We start from the raw sequence: 25,210 nt of genomic DNA, 5'->3' as shown, positions 1-25,210 counted from the left end.
CCCGCTAAAGAGTCGCACAAACTTTCAGATACTAACTATGCTTTGAAAATTCCCGGTCGCAGGAAGGAGGTGAGGATATTCCTTAGGGCTGAGGATTGGGCGAGTTCGTATTGCATTCTAAAACTTGTACAGCGCCACATTCCGTGAAGAAACAAGCCGAACCAGCCAGATAAAGGAACAGAGCTCTGTTCCTTTATCTGGCCGGCTCGGCTTGTTTACTCCTTTGTACGTTGCACTGTACCAGTTTTGGAATGAGGATATACCACTGCAATATGATGAAGCCGTACGTAGAGCGGAGCGGAGTCGTTAACGTTTCCATCAAGGAGCAGGATGAGACTAGTACCGAGTTTAATGAGTATATGGCGATCTCCAACTCTGAAATCAGCCTGGAAGAAGTGGTAAATCATTCGGTAAGCTCGCTCACTCTTAGACCTGAGCAGCTAAATGAGCTAAAAGGGGTGTTAGGGGAAGATCTCGACAGATTCAGCGATCGGCCAGGTAGAACCGAACTAATAACGCATGAAATAGAGCTGACCTCAACCGAACCGGTAAGATCAAAGCCTTACAGGGTGTCTCCAAGACAGAGAGAAATTATGGATGCATAGATACAGCGCATGCTAGAGTTGGGAGTTATTGAGCCCGGAAGTTGAAGACTACAGGAAGTTAAATGCCATTACTAGGGATCAGCTGTACCCAATACCCAACATTGGGGAACGAATCGAATGCTAAATGAATTTTACCTATATATCTCGTGCGGAAATACTGGCAAGCTCCCCTTTCAGGAAGTGCCAGCCACTATGCCGCATTGATCTCACCTGTAGGAACCTGATTCCTCGTTCTCGACGAAAAGAAGTCCTTCCCTTCAACAACGTCCTCAGCGTGGATGAGTTGGACGGCGGCGTGGGCCAGCTACCATCTATTTCATGCCCGACCCCAAACCTTACAATACACAGCTTCGCTGGTCATCTTTCTTCGTATAGTGGAAGGGCACTGAGATTTTTAAAAAAAGATTTCAAGAAAAAAAGCTTACTGAAGAACTTACGGTAGATTCGTGTAAAAGGCCCCGTTGCAAGAAAAACATACTACGTCTTAGCGCAAAAAATAAAGCTGTTAAATGACTAAACTGCCAGAAACACTATAAGTGACGACAGCATGCTGAAATCAAAGGTTGTCAAGGAGGCTCCCGCCGCGAAACTGAAAACAAAGATAGCCTGCATTTTGTTTCTATATTTCTTCAAAATATTATTCGTTCTCGCCGTACCTTAATTGGCGTAAGGCGGAAAAAGTCAAACTCGATTCCCTAATCAGAACCGGCCTCAAGCGCCTGCTCAGCCTTCCGCAATCCACGAGCACCGACAAGCTGCTCGAGCTAGAACTCCACAATACCATCGATGAGGTAATAGAAGCTCACACAGCGACTGCAATAACGAGCCTATCATCCATTAAGCCAGGGATCAAGATTTTAGAAGAAGAGGACACCCAACTCAGACATGAACCGTCGACCAAAGTTAGCTTGACCCGAGAAACCAGAACTCGCAGCATAGTAGACCCCATCCCGTGAAACATCCACCCAGTGCATTACGAGGGTAAAACATTCGCGAGAGCCAAGTTCATCCTTAAAAACGTCAATCAGCCCAAACTAGGTGCCCTCCTTGTCGATGCTGCAGATATGACAGTGGGGATAAGTGCGCTGTCTTGGTGGTAGACGCGGGGGGCAACCTGGTTAATTCAGCCTCTGTCTATAATAGGTTTGCCCATGCGGCGGAGGAAGCGGCGATCGCTCTGGCTTTTCACAGCCCTCAAGTTAACCCTATCATCTGCTCGGACTCGCACACGGCGGTTAGATCCTTCTCGTCCGCCCTCGTGTCTGAACAGGTGAACAGGATTGTGAACAAAGCACTTCAAATAACTAAGGAGAGCAGCGAAGGAGGATACCACCTCTCATGGTTCCCAGCCCATCTATGTGTCTCAGTTAACCCGCTCGGATGTAATCCTAACGAGCATGCCCACCAGAAAGTGCGCGATTTCACGTACCGCGCTGTCGCGGGTAGCCAGGCTTGGAACAAGGTCAACATCCACAAAGATCCATTATGTACTTTCCACTAAATTGTTTCTCATTAATGACTGGGCAGGAGGACAAATCCAACCCCTCACTCTAAATTAAACAAACCTTGGGCTAGCGCGCTCATACTTCTGCAAACCCGTTCGTATGTCACTCCTCGGCCCCTTAACAGGATAGACCTTGACCACTCACAGACGTGCCCCAAATGGTGCCATGATTCATGCTCTTTTGAACACATGCTCTGGCTGTGCCCAGTTCTTACCGTCTCTCCACCCATCACGAAACAGCAATGGGAGGAATTCCTCAAGAGCAACAGTATTCACATTCAACTCGAGGCTCTCCAGAGGGCCCACGACATTGCGGCGGGACTTGGTCTCTCGGTCACATTGTGGGCGGAGCCACTGACTTGATCTGGAGGAGCCTTCGGCTCCCAGATCAGGACTCAAATAAAGTTCTTGTCATGGCATGTCATGTCCCACTTCTGATTATTTGCGATACTTTATTTACCAAACGGAGAGCTGTAGCCAGACTTTAACACTCGTTTGTTGCAAAATATAAGGTATATTTTCTGTATGTATACTTTCTCGACAACCTGACCAAATATGAGACGATGGTATGAGTGGTGCGATAATATTTGATCTCGCATTGGAAACATAGCACTTTGGTGTATGTTCCAATCAATGGAACGAGAGTTTTAACTTAGTGATACAGAGTGCGCCACATAAATTTCCAGAACATGCTGCTAGAGCATTTTCCCGATGTACGAGGGTGAATCAGGACGTCTTTGTCTTACTTTTTATTAGCCAAATAAGGTACATACAGGTAATTACATATATACGTACTGTCCAACGTACCTTACACTTTTTTTGCACATGGTCGTCACACCAGTTCAGACATTTTTTTCCCATCGCAGCACTAAATTTGAGATGCTCCGAGGAAAATTGACGACGCACGCGGCGTCCCCGAACGGTTATTGTCATGCAAGTCTTCACGGCCTTTTGCGAACTCATACTACCACCACCTCACACTTCCCAAAGCGACACAACTGTCCCCATACGTGCGCTGCATTCCCTGTGAATTTCAATGGGCGTCTGTTCCTTGCTCCATGGAAAACGAACCACACTTAGTTGCTCGTACGCAGTGGACATGTGAAACACAACATTCAACAACTGACAGCAGCGCCGTGTCGCGGAGCTCCCGGCATATAAAACCGGGCTGGTCCAAGAAAAATCCACCGCTGGCAATTGACGTCTTGACTTCGCATTGACACCCGTAATTTGGCTAAAAGGAAATAGGGGCAAACACTTTCTGATTCACCCTCGTATGATCACGCGTCATCTATAAACTGCCTCGAAATTGACGAGTCTGACCCAAATGACAAATCCTAAATATCCAGCTCTTTCAGCATGGCCGAACTAATAGCGGCGATTGAGACTTCGAAGAAACGAACACATGGTCCCGAAGGTATTCCTTGTGAGGTTTTCCCAGAACATGGAAAGATCAGCTCGTGACGCACTTCTTCAGGTTGTCAATAAAGTACGGGGGACTGGTAACGTTCCACCTGATTGGGAGCAATATGTTGTTGTCCCGATTCAAAAACCCGACTGACTGCAACTGTCTGCAAGCTCACTGAAAATATGCAGGCCACACGTGTTTCCTGGTGCCTTGAACGTCATGACAAATACCATCCTGTTCAAAGTGGATTCCGTTCTAAATTGGGAATAGAAGACCGACTTTCTGTCATATCAGACGATGTTTTACATGTTTCACCAAACAGCCACGCTGCAGGAACGACAGTAGCAAGAGACATAACGAAAGCTTATGACAATATATAGAACATGATTATTGTAAGCCTCATCGAACTGGGTCTTCTACCGCGGAGCACAGTATTTATCGACTCATTTCTTCAGAATTGCGCCTTCACGATTAGAGTAGATCGAAGAATGGTGCTTCACATCCAACAAAGGAGTCCCACGAGGTTTGGTTTGGCTCCTCTTTAACGTTGCTCTAATACCTCCAGCCTGGCAACTACACCAGATTCCGGACGTGGTTTTATTCTATGAGGATGAGGTGGCTTTGCAGTGCGTGCACAAAGATGTCTCAAGACAAACTCAACAGCTTCAAATAGCCTTTGTTGTTCTCCACAGCTACGTTCGGCAAGCAGGGTTGAACATATCCGGCCAAAAATTAAGCTGTGTTGGGGTAGGCAGCAAGGCAGGATGCAAGGAGGACAGCGCAGCACCCTTTTACATTTAAACTCGGCGCAATTGAAATGCCTGAGCTTTCTGAGTTCCGCATACTGGGTCTTAGTATTCACCGCTCCGGCAGTGGTGCGCACTGGCTCCACAAGATCAGACAGACTTCAACAAAAACACTTCACGTTATTCGTCGCAAGCTGGAGCTCGCATGACGTAGCTCGACGGCTGGTACGTGCAGGCTTGCAGCCACAAACTTTATATCAGGCACAATTCCAACGGATTAGTTTGGCGCAGTTGGGGACACTCGTGATGCTATCCCTAAAATCGCAGCTCTACCGCGCATCACTCCGATACCAATCTTACAGGAAGATGCCCGGCTCCACACAATATGTGAGAAAGCACGTGAAATCAAGCAGCAACTTTTTCCAGCTGTCGCTGCGTTGCATGCTCATTTTCAACGCGGCTCCCGGATTGACAATCAGTGCTATCGAATACCTTCCTGAGGAATCACCAGTATTACAACTAATAAGCCAACGAAGATACGACGCAGCGATACAATAGGTATTGTTGACGAACAATATATCATCGATGCATCATGCGTTAACACCTGCAAAGTCTATATGGATGCTACTATCCTGCCAGATAGCGGAAGGACACCATTCCTCAGTAGTACGCATAATTTCATCATTGGTCACCAGCGTTATTTATCTACGGAAGCCAGCGCTCCAGTAATGGAGCTTCAAGCCATCGACGACGTCGTGCAAGATGCCACATCCAAGCTGCTTACAATCAAACAATATATTCACTAATTCTTCAGCGGCTATTCAAGAACTCAAGAAGTTTTACAAGGCGATGTAAATCTGCGAGACGATACACACTATGAATAGTAAAACAGCTAATTGCGTCAAGGTATATTGAATTCCGGCAATGATAGGTGTAACGTTAAGGGATAAGAAAAGAGCAGATTGGGTGAGGGAACAAACGCGAGTTAATGACATCTTAGTTGAAATCAAGAAAAAGAAATGGGCATGGGCAGGACATGTAATGAGGAGGGAAGATAACCGATGGTCATTAATGGTTACGGACTGGATCCCAAAGGAAGGGAAGCGTAGCAGGGGGCGGCAGAAAGTTAGGTGGGCGGATGAGATTAAGAAGTTTGCAGGCACGGCATGGCCACAATTAGTACATGACCGGGGTTGTTGGAGAAGTATGGGAGAGGCCTTTGCCCTGCAGTGGGCGTAACCAGGCTGATGATGATGATGATGATATTGAATTCAAGGCCGTCCTGCAAACTTTAACAACACTGCTGCTGACCAGCAGGCGCACTGTCCTCCTAATCCAGATTTTCCGTCTATTCCCCTCCCAACTCAACGCCTTAAGTCCCTCCAAGCCCGTAACAATTTTCTCCGACCGGACGCACATGCTCATATCCCACCGTGTTTCTGCTCCCTACCCTTCACCTCACTATAGGGCGGAGGAAGTTGTGCTTAGGAGGCTTCGGGCCATGGTGGCCCTTGCACCGGCTGTGATCCCGGCGCGAAACTGGTCGAATTTACCACTGGGTGCTACGCGTCCATACGGTTCAGTGCCAGTGATGGAAGCCACCTAATATGGACATGTCCAGGCTTGTAATCTGAACGCTCGCATCTCCTACCGCAAGCCGGCCTCCGCTACAGCGCCACAAACAACTATATGTCCGCTGGATACATGATAGCAGACTCCACAAAACACTGCTTCGATTCACACACAACACAGCCCTCACAGCATACATATAATACACATATACACGTCAAGAATTGTGCCTTAAGGGCAAGCCTTCATCGCAAAAAAAATAATATAGTGCAACCGAGGCAATCATTCGGGCTCCTTTATTAAGAAAATAAGTGCTTGCACATAATGGCCACGTTGCCACATAATAGCCACATAATAGCCACGATTTTTCAATAGCATTTAGAAAATATTCCATTGCCTTTAACGACGGTTATCTTTGATAACACGGCAACCTTTGATACCTTATGTAAGAATAAGAGGGAAAACAAGCGTAATACGTAAATGACACTGATGGTCGCAAGGTTCCCTGAGATTATTCCGGATACGTGCTACCGCCGTACAGAACGAAACGGTTCTTAAGGATATTCTAGGTAGAGGGTACGATTTATTTTAACCTTGCGCAAGGTCATGCTCTCAACCATAGTTGTAAAAAAATGCGCATTATTGATCGCAATGAGTTCCCAAGCTTTCGCCGTACTGGTCAAAGAAACAGAGCCGAACACTAGAAAACGTCAGTCTAAAGTCCTCATTACAGCGTAAGCTACCTGGGCCAACAAGCTACTCGTCATAATAAAGCTGAATAATACTAATGATCACCGCATTACACACGAAGTAGCCGAGTCACCACTGGTCTCGAACTCAGCTATCGTTACACTCAGGTGTCGAGAGCCTATCCACCGTCGTTCCACAGACCAGGCCTAGGCGCAGGCCACCGCAGCACTCCGCAGCGGTTCATCGGCGCCATGGCGCTCCGACCCGATTCGCACCCGAAGGCTTCGGCAAAGTGCGCCATCTGTCGGAGGGGCAGGTTCACCCGCTGCTCGGCCGGCAGTCGACGCCAGGCGCTGTACTCGTGTGCGCGGTGAGTGCGGTCGCTGTGCTCGCAGTTGTCCAGCGCGTAGTACAGGAAAAACAGCTGGTCGGCCGAAACGTTGGCGAGGGAAGCGAACCGGAAGTTGAGTCGCCAGATGAGATCAACGTGAAGCATATCCTGCAGCCAGTAAGAGAGGGCAGCAAAGGTGGACAGTGAGCGCAGTCACATGTCGATAATACGAGAGAGGCTGATATGAATTTCCGTATGATGCGAAATTTGAAAAAGTCCTGGCCAAAATGCAAATGGATCGTGGTGTTCTATCAAGAAGCTGTTAAGGTCAGCTTTTAAGTCACTCAGAGACTCCTCCTTCTTTTTGATGAAAAGAAAATGTTACTGTATTTTGCAATTCGTTCTGTAGCGCGATTACTCAAACACTCTAACGCGCCGAGATGGATGATGCGAATGTCTGAGCCGCCGCGGGACATTTCTGCAGAGTACAGGAGTGCGGCCCACAGGTACGAGATCGGGGGTATACAAGCTTATCTTCCGTGTCCGGGCGGAGACCCGCGTACATTAAGAGCAGTCATTGCGGCGTGTGTGGTGAACACTGGGAACTCAAACGAAAGAAAGAGCACTAAGCGTTACGCATACAGGAAACAAACCATGACATTGTGGAAACAAAGGTCCAGAAAGCCATTTGAAGACTTCAACCGAAAGTAATTACCATAATTAAACCAGAATGACTTACTTTCACTTCGGTGAAAAAAAAATATGAAGGAAAGACTGTTCTGTGGGCGTGACTAAGTTGTACAGGCCGGGCGCTTTCTATACAGACCGCGATCGCATGCCTATACACCCGCAAGTCGGGTACTTCAGCTGCATAGCAGTGCACTGCAACTATAACTAGCTGCCGCCAGTTATACAGAATGCCATGTACTGAGCACACGTTGATCACTGCAACACAAACTGTACGCCTTGGCTCACAGCCTTCCGCCAGCGCAAGCTGCAGATTTCGAAATTTTTGGAACTTAGTTGACCACAAATTGAATTTAGGTAAAGCTTAGGGGATAAAGAACAACGTCGCACACCCAGTGAGAGGTCATCCGATATCCCCGAAATGGCGCGTGCTCACCTTGAACGCCGCGAAGGCGAGGCCGAGAGCGGCCGTCTGCGCCAGTATGGCGAAGCCGGCTTCGTCGCCTTCCCGCCCTTCGCCGTCCCACAACACGTCCGCAGCTCGGGGCTGAAGCTGTGAAGGCAGCGACTGCGCGTCCTTCGCAAGACACTTGCGGAGTCGGACAAGGGATCGCTGCGACTGCTGCGTCAGCGCCGAGGGCACCGAGCACTGCCCGCCCTCCGCGCTTGCCAGCGGCACCAGCGTCCGGAAGAGACGGGTGGCCACGCGGGACAGGTGGAAGGCGAGCATCGTGCTGTTCTCCGGGACAGAAGCGTTGACGAGACCAGGGGGAACGTACACAGTCTGCAGGGATTCTGCCAACCTGCGACCGTATGAGCCGCATACTGTTAGGCTGCATTTCTGAATTCGTGCATCGTGCTGCACTCTCCACGATGTCTTTATTTTTATGCCGAGCCCCTCGAGAGCGTCGGCTTGAAACGAACAGATTTTATCCGGTATATGCGCCTACTCGTGAAGCGGTTGCTCCGCGAAACCGTTATTTCTGACAAAGTGACAAGGAGGTAACGCGATATCCCAGCGTAGTGCCGCCTCGGGAAATGCTCCGGTTAATTTTTTGTTTTGTTTTACTTGATTGTTCTGATGTAGAGGTCTTGCACAACACTGATCAAACGCTGAAGTGGGACACGAAATCGATGCTGTCGATCGTAATGTTGGTCATATTGGAAGTTGTGCCACATTGTTGCGCAATCTAGAGCTATAATATATGGTCGAGCAACTCTAGCTGTAACTCACCTTCTTTTATCAGTGATGCAGCTATGCATCACTGCGTAATCTTCACATTTCTATACGTCATTGTCCTACTCCCAAATGAAAGAGCTGTCGAAGGTGGACTGCAAGTGTGATCCTTTCGACTGTGCACAACAGTGTGCGGAAGCTTAAGAAAACAGAAAAAGTTCATTGGTGATTGACCGGCAAATACGAGAGAAATGCGTTAGTATTGCGTGGCACGTCTTTGACGTCACATGTCCGTGATTTATACCACGTTCACCACATTGCAAATCGTTGCTCTGGAGCTCAATCCAAACACGCCCTACTTCTTCGTTCGTGGAGCGCAGTGCAATGATGATGCTCCGGAGACATGCTCTTCTAAGCTGTCATCCCCTCTCTACCTCTACAACGTGACCGACTTCGCATACATCATGCTGAAGTTACTAGCGCAAGAGTGGACACGGGACACTAAAAAGGCGACAAGGACAAACGCTAACTTCAAACTCGTGTTTATCACAAAAAGGTATGTATACATGCTCTCGCCCACTTGATCATAATCAGTTACAATTCTACAAGTCAACATTGGTCATCTCAAACAAGAACTCGCCACGGCCGCCCCAAGGCCTAAGGTGGCCACCACATACAGACCCCAAATATGCTAATTCTTTAACAGTCAATGCTAGCGATACTTGCATACTTGGGGTCTGTATGTGGGAGGCCGCCTTAGGCCTTGGCGAGTTCTTGTTTATTTGTGATGACCAATGTTGACTTGCAGAATTGTAACCAATTATGATCAAGTTCGCGAGAGTATATATACGTACCTTCTTGTAATAAAAATGAGATGGAAGTTAGCCCTTGTCCTTGTCGCCTTTTCAGTGTCCCGTATCCACTCTTACGCTAGTCACTTTAGCATGGAATACCAACTACCCTGGGCTCACACCCTGCTTCGCATTCTTCACACCCACACACTTTTTTTTTCTCTGCGACACTCATAATGCTAACACTTTAAAATATTATTCAGTTACGAACTTGGTCGCTTCAGGCAGCCTGCGATGTCAGCATGCTTTGACCACTAACCTGGGATGTACTTCGAAGAGGAATCCCGGATCCCTTGGTAAAAGTCGTTGACTTGTTTGGCTCAGGTACATCTCCTGGTACGTCTCCCACGTAGCTAGAATGGCTGGCACGAGCTGAGACTTCCTCAGCCGTCTTCTCGAAACCAGCAATTTCCGCACATTTTCACAAATAGCGCTATTTCTCGAAGCTTTATCGAACGAAACGTGAACAAACTTGTAGCGTTCCATCTTCTTTCCCATAAGGCTTAGAGTCTTCTCCGATATCCACGCACAGAGGCGCAGGTTTCTGGAGAAAAAATCTTCCATTTGCAGCAGCCAGAACCACCTGGCCAGAGTAGGTGCTCCCCTGTCAGCAAACATCTTCGCCTGCAGGTTTTCCAGGCAGGCAGGTACCACAGCCTCTGCAAGACGCATACAAAGGAGCCACTTCAAGTCATCCCGCAGAACTCGCCCCGTGAATTCGACGCTGAACAGACGCCTGAGGTTCACGAGATGTTCCGGCAGTAGCACGGCCAGGCGAACGAGTAACCGGAAGCCCAGATAGTTGAGAAAATGCTGCGCGCTCAAGTTGTGCGTTAATCGGACAAGCCCTCCAAGAACCACGTCAGAGTTCCCGACGACCACGGTCGTGTTCGGATTGATGTCGCCGTTGAAAACGGCAGTGATAAACGTTCGTACGCTGTAGTCTATGTGCTTGAGTTTCCTCACCCGACAAGTTCTCGAAGCCGCTGGTTTGTCACTGACCATGGCGATGCCTTTGAATACTGCCATGATTTGCGCTGTCAAGTTGGCCGCCATGGCTGTATGGTTAAACTCTGTCGCTGCTTCGCGAATCGCATTCCTAAACATATGTTTTACGTTTGGGCGTGACTCGTCACCCATGAAGAATAAAGGCCTAGGCAATTTAACTTCCACGATGCTATTGTTTGTAGCTCTTTCAATTCCTACCACAACATTTAAAAGTGCCGGAACACCGTATTTTCGCGTCATGATGCCAGCTGTCCGCCATATTTCGAGTGGACTTATGGTAGCGTTAAACGGCCACGCCTTTACCGGTAGCGCAGAAAATATTTTGGACTTGAGAAAAGCAGAAGTATGGCGATAGGACGACATACACGCCTTGTAAATGAACCTAGCTGAATTCGCTCCGCCGTTTTTCTTTCGGAGAATGTAGTCTCTGAGGTCCGAAGACATGTATTCATCTATCACTGTATCCACGGACGTCGATACCCCAAGTCCCATGGCAGACAACGGCGTTTTACTTTCCCACTTGCTACACGCATATTGGTAAAAGTTGTCGCACGGTGACGCATCTTTTCTTATCACAGACTTCACGTACGCGGCCTCTTTTAGACAGAAATGAGAGGAGCAATAGTAAGATCTGGATGAAGCTTCGTTAGTCGACGTCGTAGTTATTTCGCTCACCGTTGAGTACCGGAACGTTTGGAACGTTAGAGCTATGAACGACGGCTCTGTAGCGTTCCCAGTCTTTATATGCAATATGCGTGTGAGCTCAAGTCGGCGCGCAGGGAACACTGCTGCAATCCACACAAGGCAAGTTAGCGATACAACCGTGGCCACCACGATTTCGGTATACAGCAACCTCTCCGGCTTTCCTGCAATTCTCGATGTCGCGTAAGGCAACGGTGAATCTTCCACTCCTGGAGCACACATTCCGTTCAATTCGACTGTCTTTCCGCCCACCAGTTCACAGTCGCACACTGGTTTGGCAGCTTCGCTGTTCACGTGCTGACGTTCGCTGACCGCCAAAGAATGAGGAAGTGCAGTCTCTCGAAAGACAAGCTCATCTTTTCTCGCAGTAATCGCGGCAGATGCATCACAGTGATCCCCATTATAAAATATTTCTGTCTTTTCAGCTTCCTTCGTTAAGCTTGCTGACAGTAATGTCGGAACATCATATGTAGCGCTGCTATCACATTTTATTTCGAGGAGCATTGAATAAATACCAATTTTATCGGCTTCTATGCTGTCAGCATTGCTTTCAACAATGGGTGTTTTCTGTACGGTTGTTTCACTGGCCCGCGTTGCTTGCTGAGCAGGCGAACAGTGCTCCTCTGCAATGTCTTCGACTCCCTCGCGTTCATCAGTGGCAGCCGGAGTTTTATCCGGCGCCGTTTTATGCTTCACACGATCCTCACTCGGATTGGTCCATTCAGTTCTGGGCTGTTCACTCCTCGTGTTGACCGGCTCACCCTCTCCTCCTTCTTCACGCAGCTTTCGGGGGCAAGAAACCGCATCGCGTGACGGCTGCTCCTTTGTCGCATTGCGTTCCTTCTTCGAAATGTAGATTGTACGCGGACGCGGTACCGGATGCCACGGTTTATCTCTCGTAGGCTGCTCGCATAAACTTCCTCTGCGAGCTCCAATGTCCCCAGACACAGAGACCCGCACGCATACAGGAACATCTGGCTTGAGCCCATCGTCAAAACGTTGAATACCGTGCGATGCGCCGTCCCTCTTATAAGCAATCCGATCCAGTACAGTCGTGGAACCCTTCGTCGTTGTTGCTGTCATTATACGTGGAAGATTATATGGCCCGTATGAAGGCTTCCCAGAATGCGAGGGCTTACACAAAGAGGTGAATTCAACGCCCTTAGCTGTCTGGGACGGAGTCTGTTTTGCTCGTATTTCGTGCACACGCATCACCGACTGCGGTAATCCACCGTGCGATGACTCGAGTTTATTTTTCAACACTTCGCAAAGCAGAGTCGACGGATCCAAGCCAGCTGCTACAGTCGGAAAATGGTTTGTTTCGCTTCGGATTTCCGGCGGTTGTTTCGAATGGGAGGGTCGATACACAACAGTGTGGCTCTTAGCACGCAGTGATGTCCGTCTTAAGCATGCGTTCTCACGGGTGAACAAAGTGGCAATGTTATCGGCGGGCTGCCCCTTTAGGCGTAGTGACGACCCTACGTCGAACTTTAATGCCCCCGTTGACATCATCGTGTCGTAGATGTGATGACTGCTCGCGGCTACCAACCCATATCCACATGCAATGCTTTGCGAAGTGGCACCAGCAGAACTGCAGCGCCCGTATGGGCGAGCCAGTATGTGATCTTCCATAGGCGACCATGACGATAACGTTTTTATACTCCCTGTGCTTTTGATGTCACTTTTCGCGGTATCCGTTATCATGCCAATACCTGTCTTCCTTTCATGCCAGGTGTCGATTCTGTGTGCGGTCGGCGCCTCGCCCGTTTGCAAAAGGCGTTGCGCGCCAGACTTACTTTGATACCGGGAGTCTGGCGCGCAAACTAAATAAAATTTGTCCTTCTCAGTGCCTTTTTTTAATGCTCGACCCTCAGCTTCCGAGACACTCTCGTTTCGGGAGGCAGTAAGTCTCGGGAACCCGGATTCATTTTTTGGGTCCTCACCCGTATTTAGGAGCGCACGTTGGAGCAGTCCACTTGCTTGCTCTGCATTACCGGCGTTGGAAGCATTGCGGTTCAGACGCGTTGCTTCGGAATTAGCATATCTCTTGCTGGTCGACCCTGGCGCCTCGGACATTGTCTTCGCTGGTTCGCGACACATACGTGAGCATGCAGGTCCATACTTGTATCCTGTACCTGTAGATTCCAGACGAGGAAGGTGGCTTTGTGCAGCTAAAGCATCGGCAGCAAATTTGCTGTTGTTTACCATCCGATCGGAGCCGTCTGCCGAGGAGAGCCTCGTGAAAGTTCCGCTCCATGGAGGCGGCCAGACCGCGTTTTCGGCAGAGCACGGAATAGAAGCGGACCACGGGTCAGTGCTGAGTGCCGGGTATAGAAGGGTCACTGGGCTGGGTTCGACGACAGTAGGTTCTTGCGTGGCCCTTTCGCAGTCCATCGCGAAATGGCTCGCAGAATACGTAATCGCATTCGCTCCCTCGCCTACGCCCGGGGACACACCGACAGGCGCCGCCTTCAAGCGTCCGCTGGCCGCCATTCTCGGACTGATGCTGAATAGCAGGTCTTTTTTGACGGTGTTTGACAAACGGCAATCCTTCTTGCGCGTTTTCAGTTTTGCGCTTCCGGCCAGTCTCAGCTCATCAGCAATTTCTCCCGCACCTGTGATATCATCGCGATGACGCAACCTTTCCTCGTTCCGAATTTCTTCGCTGTTATCTTGCTCGGAGCTGTTTTGGTCAATTGTGTAAAGGCGTTTCTGCCGGGAGGCAAGGCGACGCGTCGACCATGACACGGTATTGCACTCGGATATCTTAGGTGCAGATGCATCCGGGGCCGTGTTCTTCACTTCATCAACCGTGTTCAATGCTGGCGAGCGGTCTGGCAAAGGTTGGCGTTGTTGTCCTGGATGTATCTCCCGATTCTTCAGTGAACACCTCCTACCTCGGTCAATGGACTTCGGAATAACCTAGAAAGAGATTAAGGGCGTCATGCAGTGAAATTTACTGATGTTCCTGCATTTCGCACTTAATTTACACCATATTCAAAAGAAGATGCGAAGACCATGCACAAAAACAAACAGGTCAGGTATGTTATCGAATACAGACATATTTCGAGAATCTCTGTGACCGCATCACATATACTAGGGTATCACGCAAAACAGAAAGAAAAAATTATCAAGTCGTTCCTCAGCCATTTTATCAATGATAGGCACAGACAAGTAGAGTGCCTACAAACGTCAGTTCGACCTATAGAACTCTCTTGTACATGCGCAACAGGTAATAGGACTTCTAGCACGCGTAGAATCGAAGGTACTGGGTTCGAGATTATATGCATTCCATGTCCACGCGACTGTCGTTGCACACAAGTCTCAATCCACGAAAACGAAAGCGATGGCGACAACTCTTGCGAAAGTAATTGTCATTTGATTTTCGCAACTTAACTCCTGGAACCTGCAGTAATGTGTCTTTACTACGCTCGATTGTACTCCATCGTGCGCGTGAACTCACCCCATTTGAGAGTACCAGAACTTTCGAAAAATGCAAATAACTACGTATCCAACTGCGCACAAACGGACTTACCAACGCTCCACTTGGCCCTAGAGTGTCTCTGAATATTACAAACAGCTACCATTCGGGGATCGCTCACTTAAACTCCAAAGCACATCACACACACTAAGCAGAACTGCGTACTTGATTACCGACACTTACAATAAACATTTATCAGGCCTGCGCGACTGATCAATTAAAGTTTTAATAGCGATTGTATTGATGGCCATTAATCTGCTGATGACAAGTGTGCAAAAACAGGCAAGCGTCGGCATCAATGCGCCCACTTCGCTTGCTCAGTGTCAAGGAATGGCACCGCAGGCTGAGTTGCAGTGTCAGGTGGAAGGATAGACCAACTTCCCACCGTGATCACGACTGAGGCATAGAATCTGCGAGAATGTTTCTTGTGAGTCGGAACAAAAGGCGTACGTGTTCCTTGCACTTCATTGAAGCCAGCGGGACATTTAAATGCTCAGTCGAACACCCTTTACTGTAGCTGGACTTTTAATACTGTTGGGATACGTCCACTCAGTTAGGTGTCGCTGACGTGATAATAAAGGCAACCCATTCGTATTGAACATATTGTTTTTGTGATTTTTCTTTCGCCCAAGCTTATCTGCAAAATAAATAAGTTGATTTTTAGCTCACGATCTTACTGAGCCGCAAGCCGACTAGTTGAGTAATAATAAATGGTTCCAATTACTGTCGGGTTACATTTCTTTTCTATCAATTTCTGATCCTAATAAATCAGCGTAAGAGATCGCACCTAACACTTGGGTGGCCAACACTTGTTGCCTTAATATCCTCGTTTTTCATGGCCATGTTGTCTCACACCAAGAAGGTACATATTGAAGAATATTCCCATAGTCAGACGCAGCCTCTGTTGAAACCGCTAGACATGCTTAATAAAATTTTCGTGCCTAGCAGTTACTGACACCTTATTTTGTTCTTGTCGTATGCGCAAAACAAAAAATTACTCCGCTGCATCAATCTGCTTGAATCAGCACCGTGCGCTAAGTTGAATTTTGTGAGCACAAAAAGAAGTTTTTTTGTGGAATAAAGGCATGTAATTAAGATTACCCCTTTCTCTCCAAATGTGTGGTTACCTACGTATGTCTAATTACTACATCCCAAGCTTCGTCACAATGAAGTCACTTTAGGACACTATAAGCACCCACTACTTCCATCTTGATAGACGCACTCCGTGCCCATTTGTAGATACACTACGTGACCAGAATGTGAACTATGCACAATTCACTTATAGCGGCTTCAAGAGCGGTGTGCGCTATTATTACCGTTGAGGTAATAAAGGCACCACTGCCGTTCTAGTTGGCGGTATTCAGCTTGGTATTTCGGTGCACAGTCCCAGTCGCTGGGGGCTTAGTCTGTCATAAGCTCAAAGTCTAAAGGGAACCACACCTTTATTCGGCCCGCAACATTAGGTTCCAGTTTCTAAATATAGATCTAAAAGACCACGACGTTTCGCCACTCTGGAAGCAAAAAATCCATTTTCTGCACAGTGAAGACGACAGCCATAGTGAGTTTGTATTCTTTCCACAATAATCGTCCAGTCCAGCCCCCTCCAGTATTTCACAGCACACAAGACGCACTCTGAATTAGACATGCAATCTCGACGACTGGGTTCACTCGTTGTTGTATAAGAGTAATAATATTTTTTATTTCATTTTTCAGATTTGATACGCTTGGCTCGCGCCCAGTGCAAGGCGAAGAAAGTCACTAAGAATGTGCGTCTTAAGCCTATAAAACTGCGGAGAGCTTTTCCTGTTAGTAGTCAGAAATTATTTTTGCATGCAGACTGCTCACGTACATCGCGTGTTCGTAGAAACACAGCCGACACATTGGAACCGTCTGCCATGACTGCACAATTCGAAGTATCACGTCCTTGGCATGGGTAACAGGACATCAATGGATAAATAAAGTCGACCATATAAATAAAAGACAACAACGTAAGAGAAAAGCTTTTGCATAGGCAGTCTTTGCTTGACATACGCAGTCTTATACCACCATTCAATAAGCGTTAGGTTAAGGGGGAGGGAGGCGTATTTTCCTCTACGATAACTATGCTCAAGATTGTGCACGCCTACAAAAATGCACGCGTTGTGAAACTAGTTGACAATTACTGGCGAGGCGCCATCGCGCAACACGATATAGTGACGTGTGACGTCATATTCTAGACGAGGCTCTAAATTTTTCCCAGATTCCTTCACCCAAAAATTGGCAGACCAAAAAGGAGCCGAGATATGAACAACGCTGGCAAGGAAGAACGGTCCACGAGCCACTGTAGTACAACAGTCCACGCAGTAATATCATTGTGCTACACATGGCACAGCTCCGCTCGTACCGCTATACCACGCAGTTGCATCCGCTCATACGATGTGCGTTATAGAGTGACCGCGTGTCTGAATCAGCCGATCGGAAGCACTGCCTTACAACGCCAGCTTATAGGCAAAGGGAAAAAAGGGTCTCTTCGGGAGACATCCTCGTCACCTGGGGCCCAGCGGCCATGCTGAGTTCAGTGGCGGCTCGCGCGGCCCTAGCGTCGACGCGGTCTCGGTTGTGGCCGTCGGCGTCGACGTCGTCGTCGCTTGGACCGCGCTGCCCGTCGGCAGCGGGCGGTGCAGGTCGTGCTACGACGTTGGCGCAGCTGTAGTACACGAACTCTTCCCGAGGCGGCGTCTCCCAGATGAACTCGTTCGGTCGCCGACGGTCGTCGCGCCGAACACCGGCGCTCGCGGCGGCCAAGTCCGGCACCCCGTCGTAGACCACGTCGTAGGTGCCCTCGCTCGCGTCGCTCGAACAGCCGAGACTGCGGCCGCGGGCACCGCCGTCCGGCACGGAAAGAGACGCGCCCCAGCCGGTGTTTGCCGAGACTAACGCCTGCGGGCCGTCGTCGTGGTAGTGCGGCTGGACGCGCACTCCCGCCAGCCCGGGGCACGACGACGAGGTGACGCGCGCGGCCATCGGCGCCGGAGTGGGCGGTCTTTGACACAAGGGGCCGCCGTGGTGTCCCTCGCAGAGATGGCGAGGCCCCCAGCACGAAACGGCCCTTCGCGAGAAGGCGGCGAGGCGACATCCCGGAATGTGCTGCACAGCTCTGTGCAAACAAGGCCGAGCGTATGGAGCTCTGCGAGGGAACACGTGGCCCGAGCCAGTGCATGGAACCTACGCTTGCAAATCAGCAACGGGAGTCGAGAGGGAATCGCCGATACAGTTTCACGCTTGAACGCGGAAAGCCTTAACCGCTCAAGACAACGTTGCGTTTGGCACAACTGTGCGCGAATTGATAAGCGAAAAGCTAAGGCTCTGCCCGTCTGGGACCGAATTCAACACGCTTTTTCGTGCGCAAGTAATTTTTGTCATTGGACAAGCACCTACGCTAATAATATGGCCAGCATCGGAATTTGCTGGAATTAGCTCTTCTGAACAATTTCAGCCCGTGAGACTATTGTGAATACGGGCCGTGAAAAGTAAACAATAGCTTCTCTAAATAGGTGCGAACACACAAGGGATAACAAAAGAGGAAGCGTTTTTCTGAAATAATGTTTTCTCTTTAGTCGTCCTCGGCCTGTTCGACTTTTGTGCATCATTAGCGATTATTCTTGCGCAATCAGGGGCTGCATGCGCCCAGTGATACGATGCACGGGCTGGATTAAAAACAATCATAATAAGTAATTAAATTCTGGAGCTTTACGTGTCACAACCGCGAGATACAAATATATCTATGAGGCACACTGTAGTGAGAAATTCCAAATTAATTACAACCACTGGGAATTCTTTAACGTACGTGCACCTAAATCTGAGTACATAATTTCACCGGTACACAGAGATATCGGGCAGAAACTTCAAGGATAACAAAGCTTGAGAAGAAGTTCAGAAACGTACAATGAGCGATGAAACGAGTAATGTTAGGCGTCACTTTAAGAGGGAAGGAGACAGAGGTGTGAATTAGAGATCTATGGGGAGTAGCCCGTATATTCTTGCTGACAATAAGAAGGACAACTGGACCTGGGCAGGACGTAATGCGTAGAGCAGGTAACGAGTGGTGCATCAGAGGTACAGGATGGGTGCAAAGGGAAGCGCACTAGAGGACGGCAAGGAAATGGGTGGAGTGATGAAATTAGGAAATTTGCCGGCGCAACTTGGAATCAGCTGGTGTATAGGACAGGCCTAATTGGAGTTCGCTGGGAAAGAACTCCGTCTTGCAGTAGACATAAAAAATAAGCTGATCATGATGATGATGATGAAAAGTATAGTACACCGAGCGTTTTCACACAGCAACTTTGTCGAAATGCCGTACCAGTGCCGTGGTGTCGAACCCACGACCTTGAGCTCAGAAGCTCGACAGGGCTACCACGTCGGGTGACGCGCTCGGTCGAAACGAAAAATGAGGGGCCGAATTCACAAAGATTTTTCGTTCGCAAGTGCTTGTTTTGCATTGGCCGGCCACAAATACATCATAATCTGTTGGTTTTTGTGCATTCACGAACAATTCTGGTGTAAGAGGTCCGTATGAATCTGGTCCCAGAAGCCCTCGATGGTCTTTAGTCCCGTACTCGGGCGCTAAACCAATTGATCAATGTGCTGTAGTGCTGGCGACTTCACTGGCTACCAGAGAATTTAAATGCAGCTTAGACACAGGACCGACGCCGTTTAAGGTATCGGTCGGTCTACTGTAATATGTCCTCCGCGCACCGTATTGAGTGTCCCCATCCCTCAGAAAATACCAAAAGTAAAATAAGTCTTATTTGAGAGCGTGCACGGATATTTTTCTTTCTGTTGGAGCTTAATGCTGATCCATAAGCTATAAAGAACAGCAGTTTATAAAACAGCAGCTAATACCCCTTACTGCCCTTGTCCTTCAAGCTTCAATGCGATATAACCAATGGCGACTGTGACTCACGGGACAGTCGTGGAGAACTGATCAAAAATAATCTGCTCCACCAACGGATTAAGGAAAAACTGTGCGCGTCGGAAAGCGTGCTCGATGTCTCCAGTAACATTGGACATCAAACCAAAACGCTCATGATTACCACACAAAAAACATACAATTTTGTCCACGGATCACACCACCATATGTGCGCATTTCCTTCAGGTTACTTTGCAAGCTGAAGCTACGTACAATGGTTCTCCCATAGAACAAGTTTCCGCCTGAATTTCACGCAGGTGCCCTAAGCGAACGTTCATTTCAATAACGGCTTCGAAGTAAAACGACTATGCGAAAGTGGTTTCCGACCATCCGACTATTCGACTATCCGATGGTTTCGCTGGTTACGCTTTAGTGGGCTTGACGTATGAGTGCTTTTGTGCAACGGTCACGAACAGTCAGCGTCGCAGATACATCTTCCCCAGAAAGGAAACAATGTCCTGCAAAAAATTTCCAGCGCTCAGTAGAAAAGAGCAAGTAAGGCAAAGAAGGGTAGAAAAGAACGGGAAAGAAATAACGCTGGAAAGCTTTTCTACTGTCCTTTAGTGTTCCTCCTGTGATGCTGCTTTCTATACTTTTGTCTGCCGCTTTCCTACGTAATAAGCGCCGAAATTTTTTTTAATATTGTTATGGTTCCAACTAGCTAAGCTTTCTCTAGAAGCAACGTGCCAGCTGCCATGCAGCGTCCTATCATTCCTAAATCTTCCGAGGAGATGTGCAGTCGTCGTCAAAAGTTCACGGGACACGCGTTCCACAAGAACCATGAACTTCTGCTGCGTTAAAGCATACGCTGCTCCTAATAGAACGCGTATACAGGCCACGCAAACTGCTGCCAGACTGCAACTCTGAATTCGGGGCTTGAATGAATGAATGTGCCTTGTTTAGTGGCGGACGGGCCAGGTCTGGCCAAAGAACGCCGTGCCAGTGTTTGTGACTTCGCAGTGGAGTGCTGAGTTCTATGAAGGTGACCCGACGTGGCTGTAAGGGGGCATAAAATAGTCGCCGTAAAGTGCGTAACATCTACGTGTAATAAGATTATAGCGATGACTAATGACGTGTACTATGAGCCTTAAAGTGCATTGCGAGAAATTATATTATATACAAAACATGTCAGATGCAAGGATTGGCCACGACACTAAGGCCTCACCAGAGCCCTTGAGACACAAGGGCCTGGAGGAATGTGCTATGCAATGCTGCTATCGCAGCGACATCCCCTCAAGAGAGAAGGCGCTACGAATGTATGGGACTAATGGTATGTAGGAAAACATTATTCAAGAAACCGAGAACTGCTTTGGGGTGTAAAAGGGGTTCTTTACCAAGAAACTTAGCAGCGTGAAGAGGGACACAAAAGCGGTATACAAAAGGAAAATGTTTCTTTCTGTCAGCTTCTGCTTCCCGACGCTACAGGATAACGTGGAGGACGGTCAACCTCTCACCACATCCACCACAGGTCGGAGCTTGATTTCCACCAAGTAGAAAATTATGGGTGCCAAATGTGTGTCCTATTCTGAGAGGACAAAATAGGACATCCGTTCAGCGTAATTTTGTTGCAGAGGGCCAAAAACTTAACCGCAGATTTATCACGTGCAGCTTATAATTTTTTCCGCGTCCCACATGCGTTGCAAGTGGCTTCGCAGTTTCTTTCGTAAGAAAGGCCTCAGATCTGTAACAGGGACAGCAACGGTAGGATCAACAGCTTACGATGCAATGGACGTGGCCATCTGGTTCGCCAGAACATTAACCTCGATGCCCCTATAGCCAGGCACCCAGCATATAATTACATGCTTGTTAGATATGTGCGCTTTACACAAGACGGAATAGAGCTTTTAAGTATACGGGATTTTAGTGCTTACAGAGTGACATCAAGGCCTTCACGACGCTTACGAAGTGTGTATATATAACTGATTTTGGAGTTTTGATGCCCTTAATTTTTTCACAGCTGACAATAGTGCATAGGCCTCAGCCATAAAAATGCTTGTTTCCGGATGCAGTAGATCGGATTCCGCGAGGGATGGACCGACGGCCGCATAGGACACCCCGGCATGTGACTTCGATGCGTCTGTGTAGAACTCTGTGCAGGAGTGCTTGTACTGTAGTTCTAGGAAATGCATTCGGATTTCAAGCTCTGGAGCGTGATTTGTCACTTCTAAAAAGGACATATCACATTCTACTAGCTGCCACTCCTAAGGAGGTAGCAGCTTGGTTGGATGCGTTAAGCGATGTTTAAGAGTGGGACATGCATTTCATCGTTAAGCTCCCTCACACGCCGCGAGAAAGGCTGTCTTACAGAGGGTCGATTGCGGAAAAGTGTAGCACACGTCATATCGGTAACGGTATTAAAACATGGATGTTCATGATTAGAGTGTATTCTGAGAAAATATGTGAGGCTGATGTATGTTCTCTGCAGATGCAGTGACCACTCATTTGATTCGACGTGTGAGCTTTCGATAGCGCTTGTCCTGAAAGCGCCACTGGCTACGCGGATGCCTAGATGGTGGACAGGATATAGCATCTCGAGGGCGGAAGAGTTATATACGACGGCACCAAAGCCCTATCGTACTCAAATTAGGCTCTTATAAAGATTCATCAAAGACTACCTGCCGCTACCCGATGTTGTGTGGTATAGAATGTTTTGTATGCTCATTGTTTTTAGGCATTTCGCTTTAAGATATTTTATGCGTGGAATGAAAGTAAGCCTGGAGTCATGTACAATACCTAGAAATTTGTGCTCTTTGTTGAGAGGTATTTGTTTTCCACACAGTTCCATACAAGGACCGGGAAACAGGCCTCTCTTGTGAAAAGAACACAATAACTTTTGTGGGGGTTGATTTAAAATCCATTTTTGTCTGCCCACTTGGACACCTTGCTCAAGTCCTCGTGTATCTGTCTTTCGCATACCGCGAAATTACAGAATTTGAAGCCTATTTTAATGTCGTCCACGTAGACGGAATAAAAGATGGCCGGTGGGAATGAAGCCCGAAGCGCGTTCATTTTGACGATAAAAAAGGTGCATCTAAGCAGGACTCGCTGGGGTGCACCAAATTCTTGCATAAAAGGTGGCGACAATACGTTGCCGATTTTCACGTGGAAGATATTATTTGACAAATAGATTTCTTTTACGTTTAGAATCTTTCCGCGAATGCCCATTCGCGACAAGTCTCCCAAGGTCACGTAACGCCACGTTGTGTCGTACGCCTTCTCCATATCAAAGAATATCGATAAGAAAAACTGTTTATGTACAAATGCATCGTGGATATATCCTTCAATGCGCACAAGATTATCAGTCGCGGACCGCTCTCCCCTTAATCCACACTGATAGAGATCGAGCATATTGTTTAGTTCAAGGAAATGTATGAGTCTGCGATTGATCATTTTTTCAAAAAGCTTACATGGGCAAGTTGCAAGAGCTAACGGGCGATAACTTGCCGCCAAGGAAGGGTCTTTACCCTGCTTCAAAACAGGGACCACACTCGCTTCTTTTCATGTGCATGGAAAGTATCCGGCAGCACAAATAGTGTTGAAAAGTGCGATTAGTGTAACCTGTGTGTCAGTGTGTAAGCTTTTGATCACATCATACATGACTCTGTCAGGACTCGGTGCAGAGCTCTTGCATGCGATCAAGGCAGCTCTCAACTCGGCAATACTGAAAAGCCGGTTATACGGTTCGTTCTGTCTGCATTTAAGTATGGCTGGTTTACATTCTTCTACCTGTTTGTATTTAAGGGAGGATTGAGAATAATGGCTTGAAACAAGCTCAAAGTGCTCCCTAAGAGAGCCTGCCTGGTCTGCATGGGTTTGTCCCTTGATCATTCACCAGAGGAAACGGATTTATTTGCTGCCCTTTTAGCCTCCATACACCCTTCCACACTTTTGTCTCCTGCGTGTATGAATACTTGAGAGCAACCTCACCCAGCTTTCTCTCTTTGCCTGAAGTCGTATCCGCCTTCGCTGTGATTTAATTTGTTTAAATTGAATTAGATTTTCGGCATTAGGCGATCTGCGCAATACCGTCCATGCCTTGTTCTGTCTCTTTCGCGCCTCCCTGCAGTCTTCGTTCCAACAAGGAACACGTCTTGTGAGTGAACCACCATTCGTTTCCGGGATAAACATTCCGGATGCATCAATAATAAAAGCGGTAAAATGTAAAACATCATCATCTATGTTAAAATCGTTTCTAAAATCTTATGAGAGATAAGCTGATTCATTAAAATGCGCCAAGTCCGCCGATGGTAATTTCCATTGAGGTATATAGGAAGGGTTTTCATGCAGAGTTAGAAGATTTAAAGTTACAGCAAAGTGCTCACTTCCATAAAGTTTATTGATGACGTTACATTACAAGTGAGGCGCAAGAGAAGAAGAGCCGAATGCTAGATCCATCGATGAATAAGCCGTTGTGTTGGACGCTGTAATGGGTCGGCTTCATTTTATTGATGACGTTACATTACAAGTGAGGCACAAGAGAAGAAGAGCCGAATGCTAGATCCATCGATGACTAAGCCGTTGTGTTGGACGCTGTAATGGGTCGGCTTCATTTTATTGAAGAGGCAGGCACTAGAGGTCAGAAGAAAATTTTCAATGAATTGACCTCTCGCGTCACATTGCGAGTCTCCCCACATGGTGTTATGGGCATTAAAATCAGCCACGAGTATGTAGGAGTCCGGGAGCTGATCAATGCGGTTACAGAAATAGCTTTTACTGAGATATGCTCCAACAGATCGTCTTCTGTGACAATGCCACGGGTGGCATTCGTAGTACGGCGTGGGGTTACTGTTACTTTGGCATTCCCAAATGAGACTAGATTGGGCAGTTTTTCATACTGTTTCTGGTTACGGAGCTCCAAGAGTTTATCTCCATTTGCCATCCTCGATACTTTATAACCTGTACCAAGAACTTCGGTAAAAGATTTCGAAACAAGTAATGGTGAAATTATTCGCACTGGTTTATCTGGTTTTTCAGAATGAATGACGTGGAAACGGGCGAAAGATTCTCTTTGCCGGCCAAAAAACTGGAATACTTCAACGGTGCGCCCTCTTTTCTCAGGACGATCAGGGAGTAGGGGGGAAGGAACTAGCCACAAGGATATGTGGAGATTTCGACAGCAATGCCAGCCACCCACCATGGAGTCCTACAAGGTGATGCTGCAGGAGCTGTGAAACAGGCCTGCAAACGCCAGCTGTACATTACCACTATAACTGAACATCACATAACCTAGGTAGGCTATTCACACAGGGTTAACCCTCACTGCCAAGAAAATGTGAAGTAATGCAGAAGAGAGAAGACAAGAAAGATTAAAAGCGAGACAGAAAGACGCACATTTGATAGGAGGATAGATAAGGCAACTACTGATGTCCCCCGGGTAGGTCTGTCCGGGGGTGTCGCCTACGCGAAGCCGAGGTCAAAGCGGTGTGTTGCAGCCGCTGAGACACCGTAAAAGTCGAAACACTCAGCATCGGCTCAACCCCTAGGATCCCCTTTTCTCCGGACA

At 47.9% G+C, this 25,210-nt stretch overlaps 1 protein-coding gene across 1 annotated transcript; it reads right to left on the bottom strand.

Annotated features, from left to right (window-relative positions):
* Nucleotides 1-6,092: 6,092 nt before the first annotated feature.
* On the bottom strand, nt 6,093-14,264 carry LOC142579834 (uncharacterized). The gene is made up of 3 exons (XM_075690436.1): nt 9,828-14,264; nt 7,977-8,343; nt 6,093-7,021 (listed from the first exon to the last, which is right to left on the bottom strand). Exons 1-3 carry the CDS (start codon nt 13,769-13,771, stop codon nt 6,701-6,703), a joined length of 4,632 nt encoding a protein of 1,543 aa, XP_075546551.1. The 5' UTR covers nt 13,772-14,264; the 3' UTR covers nt 6,093-6,700.
* Nucleotides 14,265-25,210: the final 10,946 nt, after the last annotated feature.

The sequence above is a fragment of the Dermacentor variabilis genome, chromosome 4 (genome assembly GCF_050947875.1).
Source record: "Dermacentor variabilis isolate Ectoservices chromosome 4, ASM5094787v1, whole genome shotgun sequence".
NCBI lineage: Eukaryota > Metazoa > Arthropoda > Arachnida > Ixodida > Ixodidae > Dermacentor > Dermacentor variabilis.
This window is presented reverse-complemented; position numbering and strand designations above follow the sequence as displayed.

Coding starts and splice junctions, on each gene's coding strand:
- LOC142579834 (XM_075690436.1), bottom strand. CDS start 13,771: ATGGCGGCCAGCGGACGCTTGAAGGCGGCGCCTGTCGGTGTGTCCCCG. Junction 8,344..9,827: donor CTCTTCGAAGTACATCCCAG/GTTAGTGGTCAA, acceptor ATACGGTCGCAG/GTTGGCAGAATCCCTGCAGA. Junction 7,022..7,976: donor TCGCCTTCGCGGCGTTCAAG/GTGAGCACGCGC, acceptor TACTGGCTGCAG/GATATGCTTCACGTTGATCT.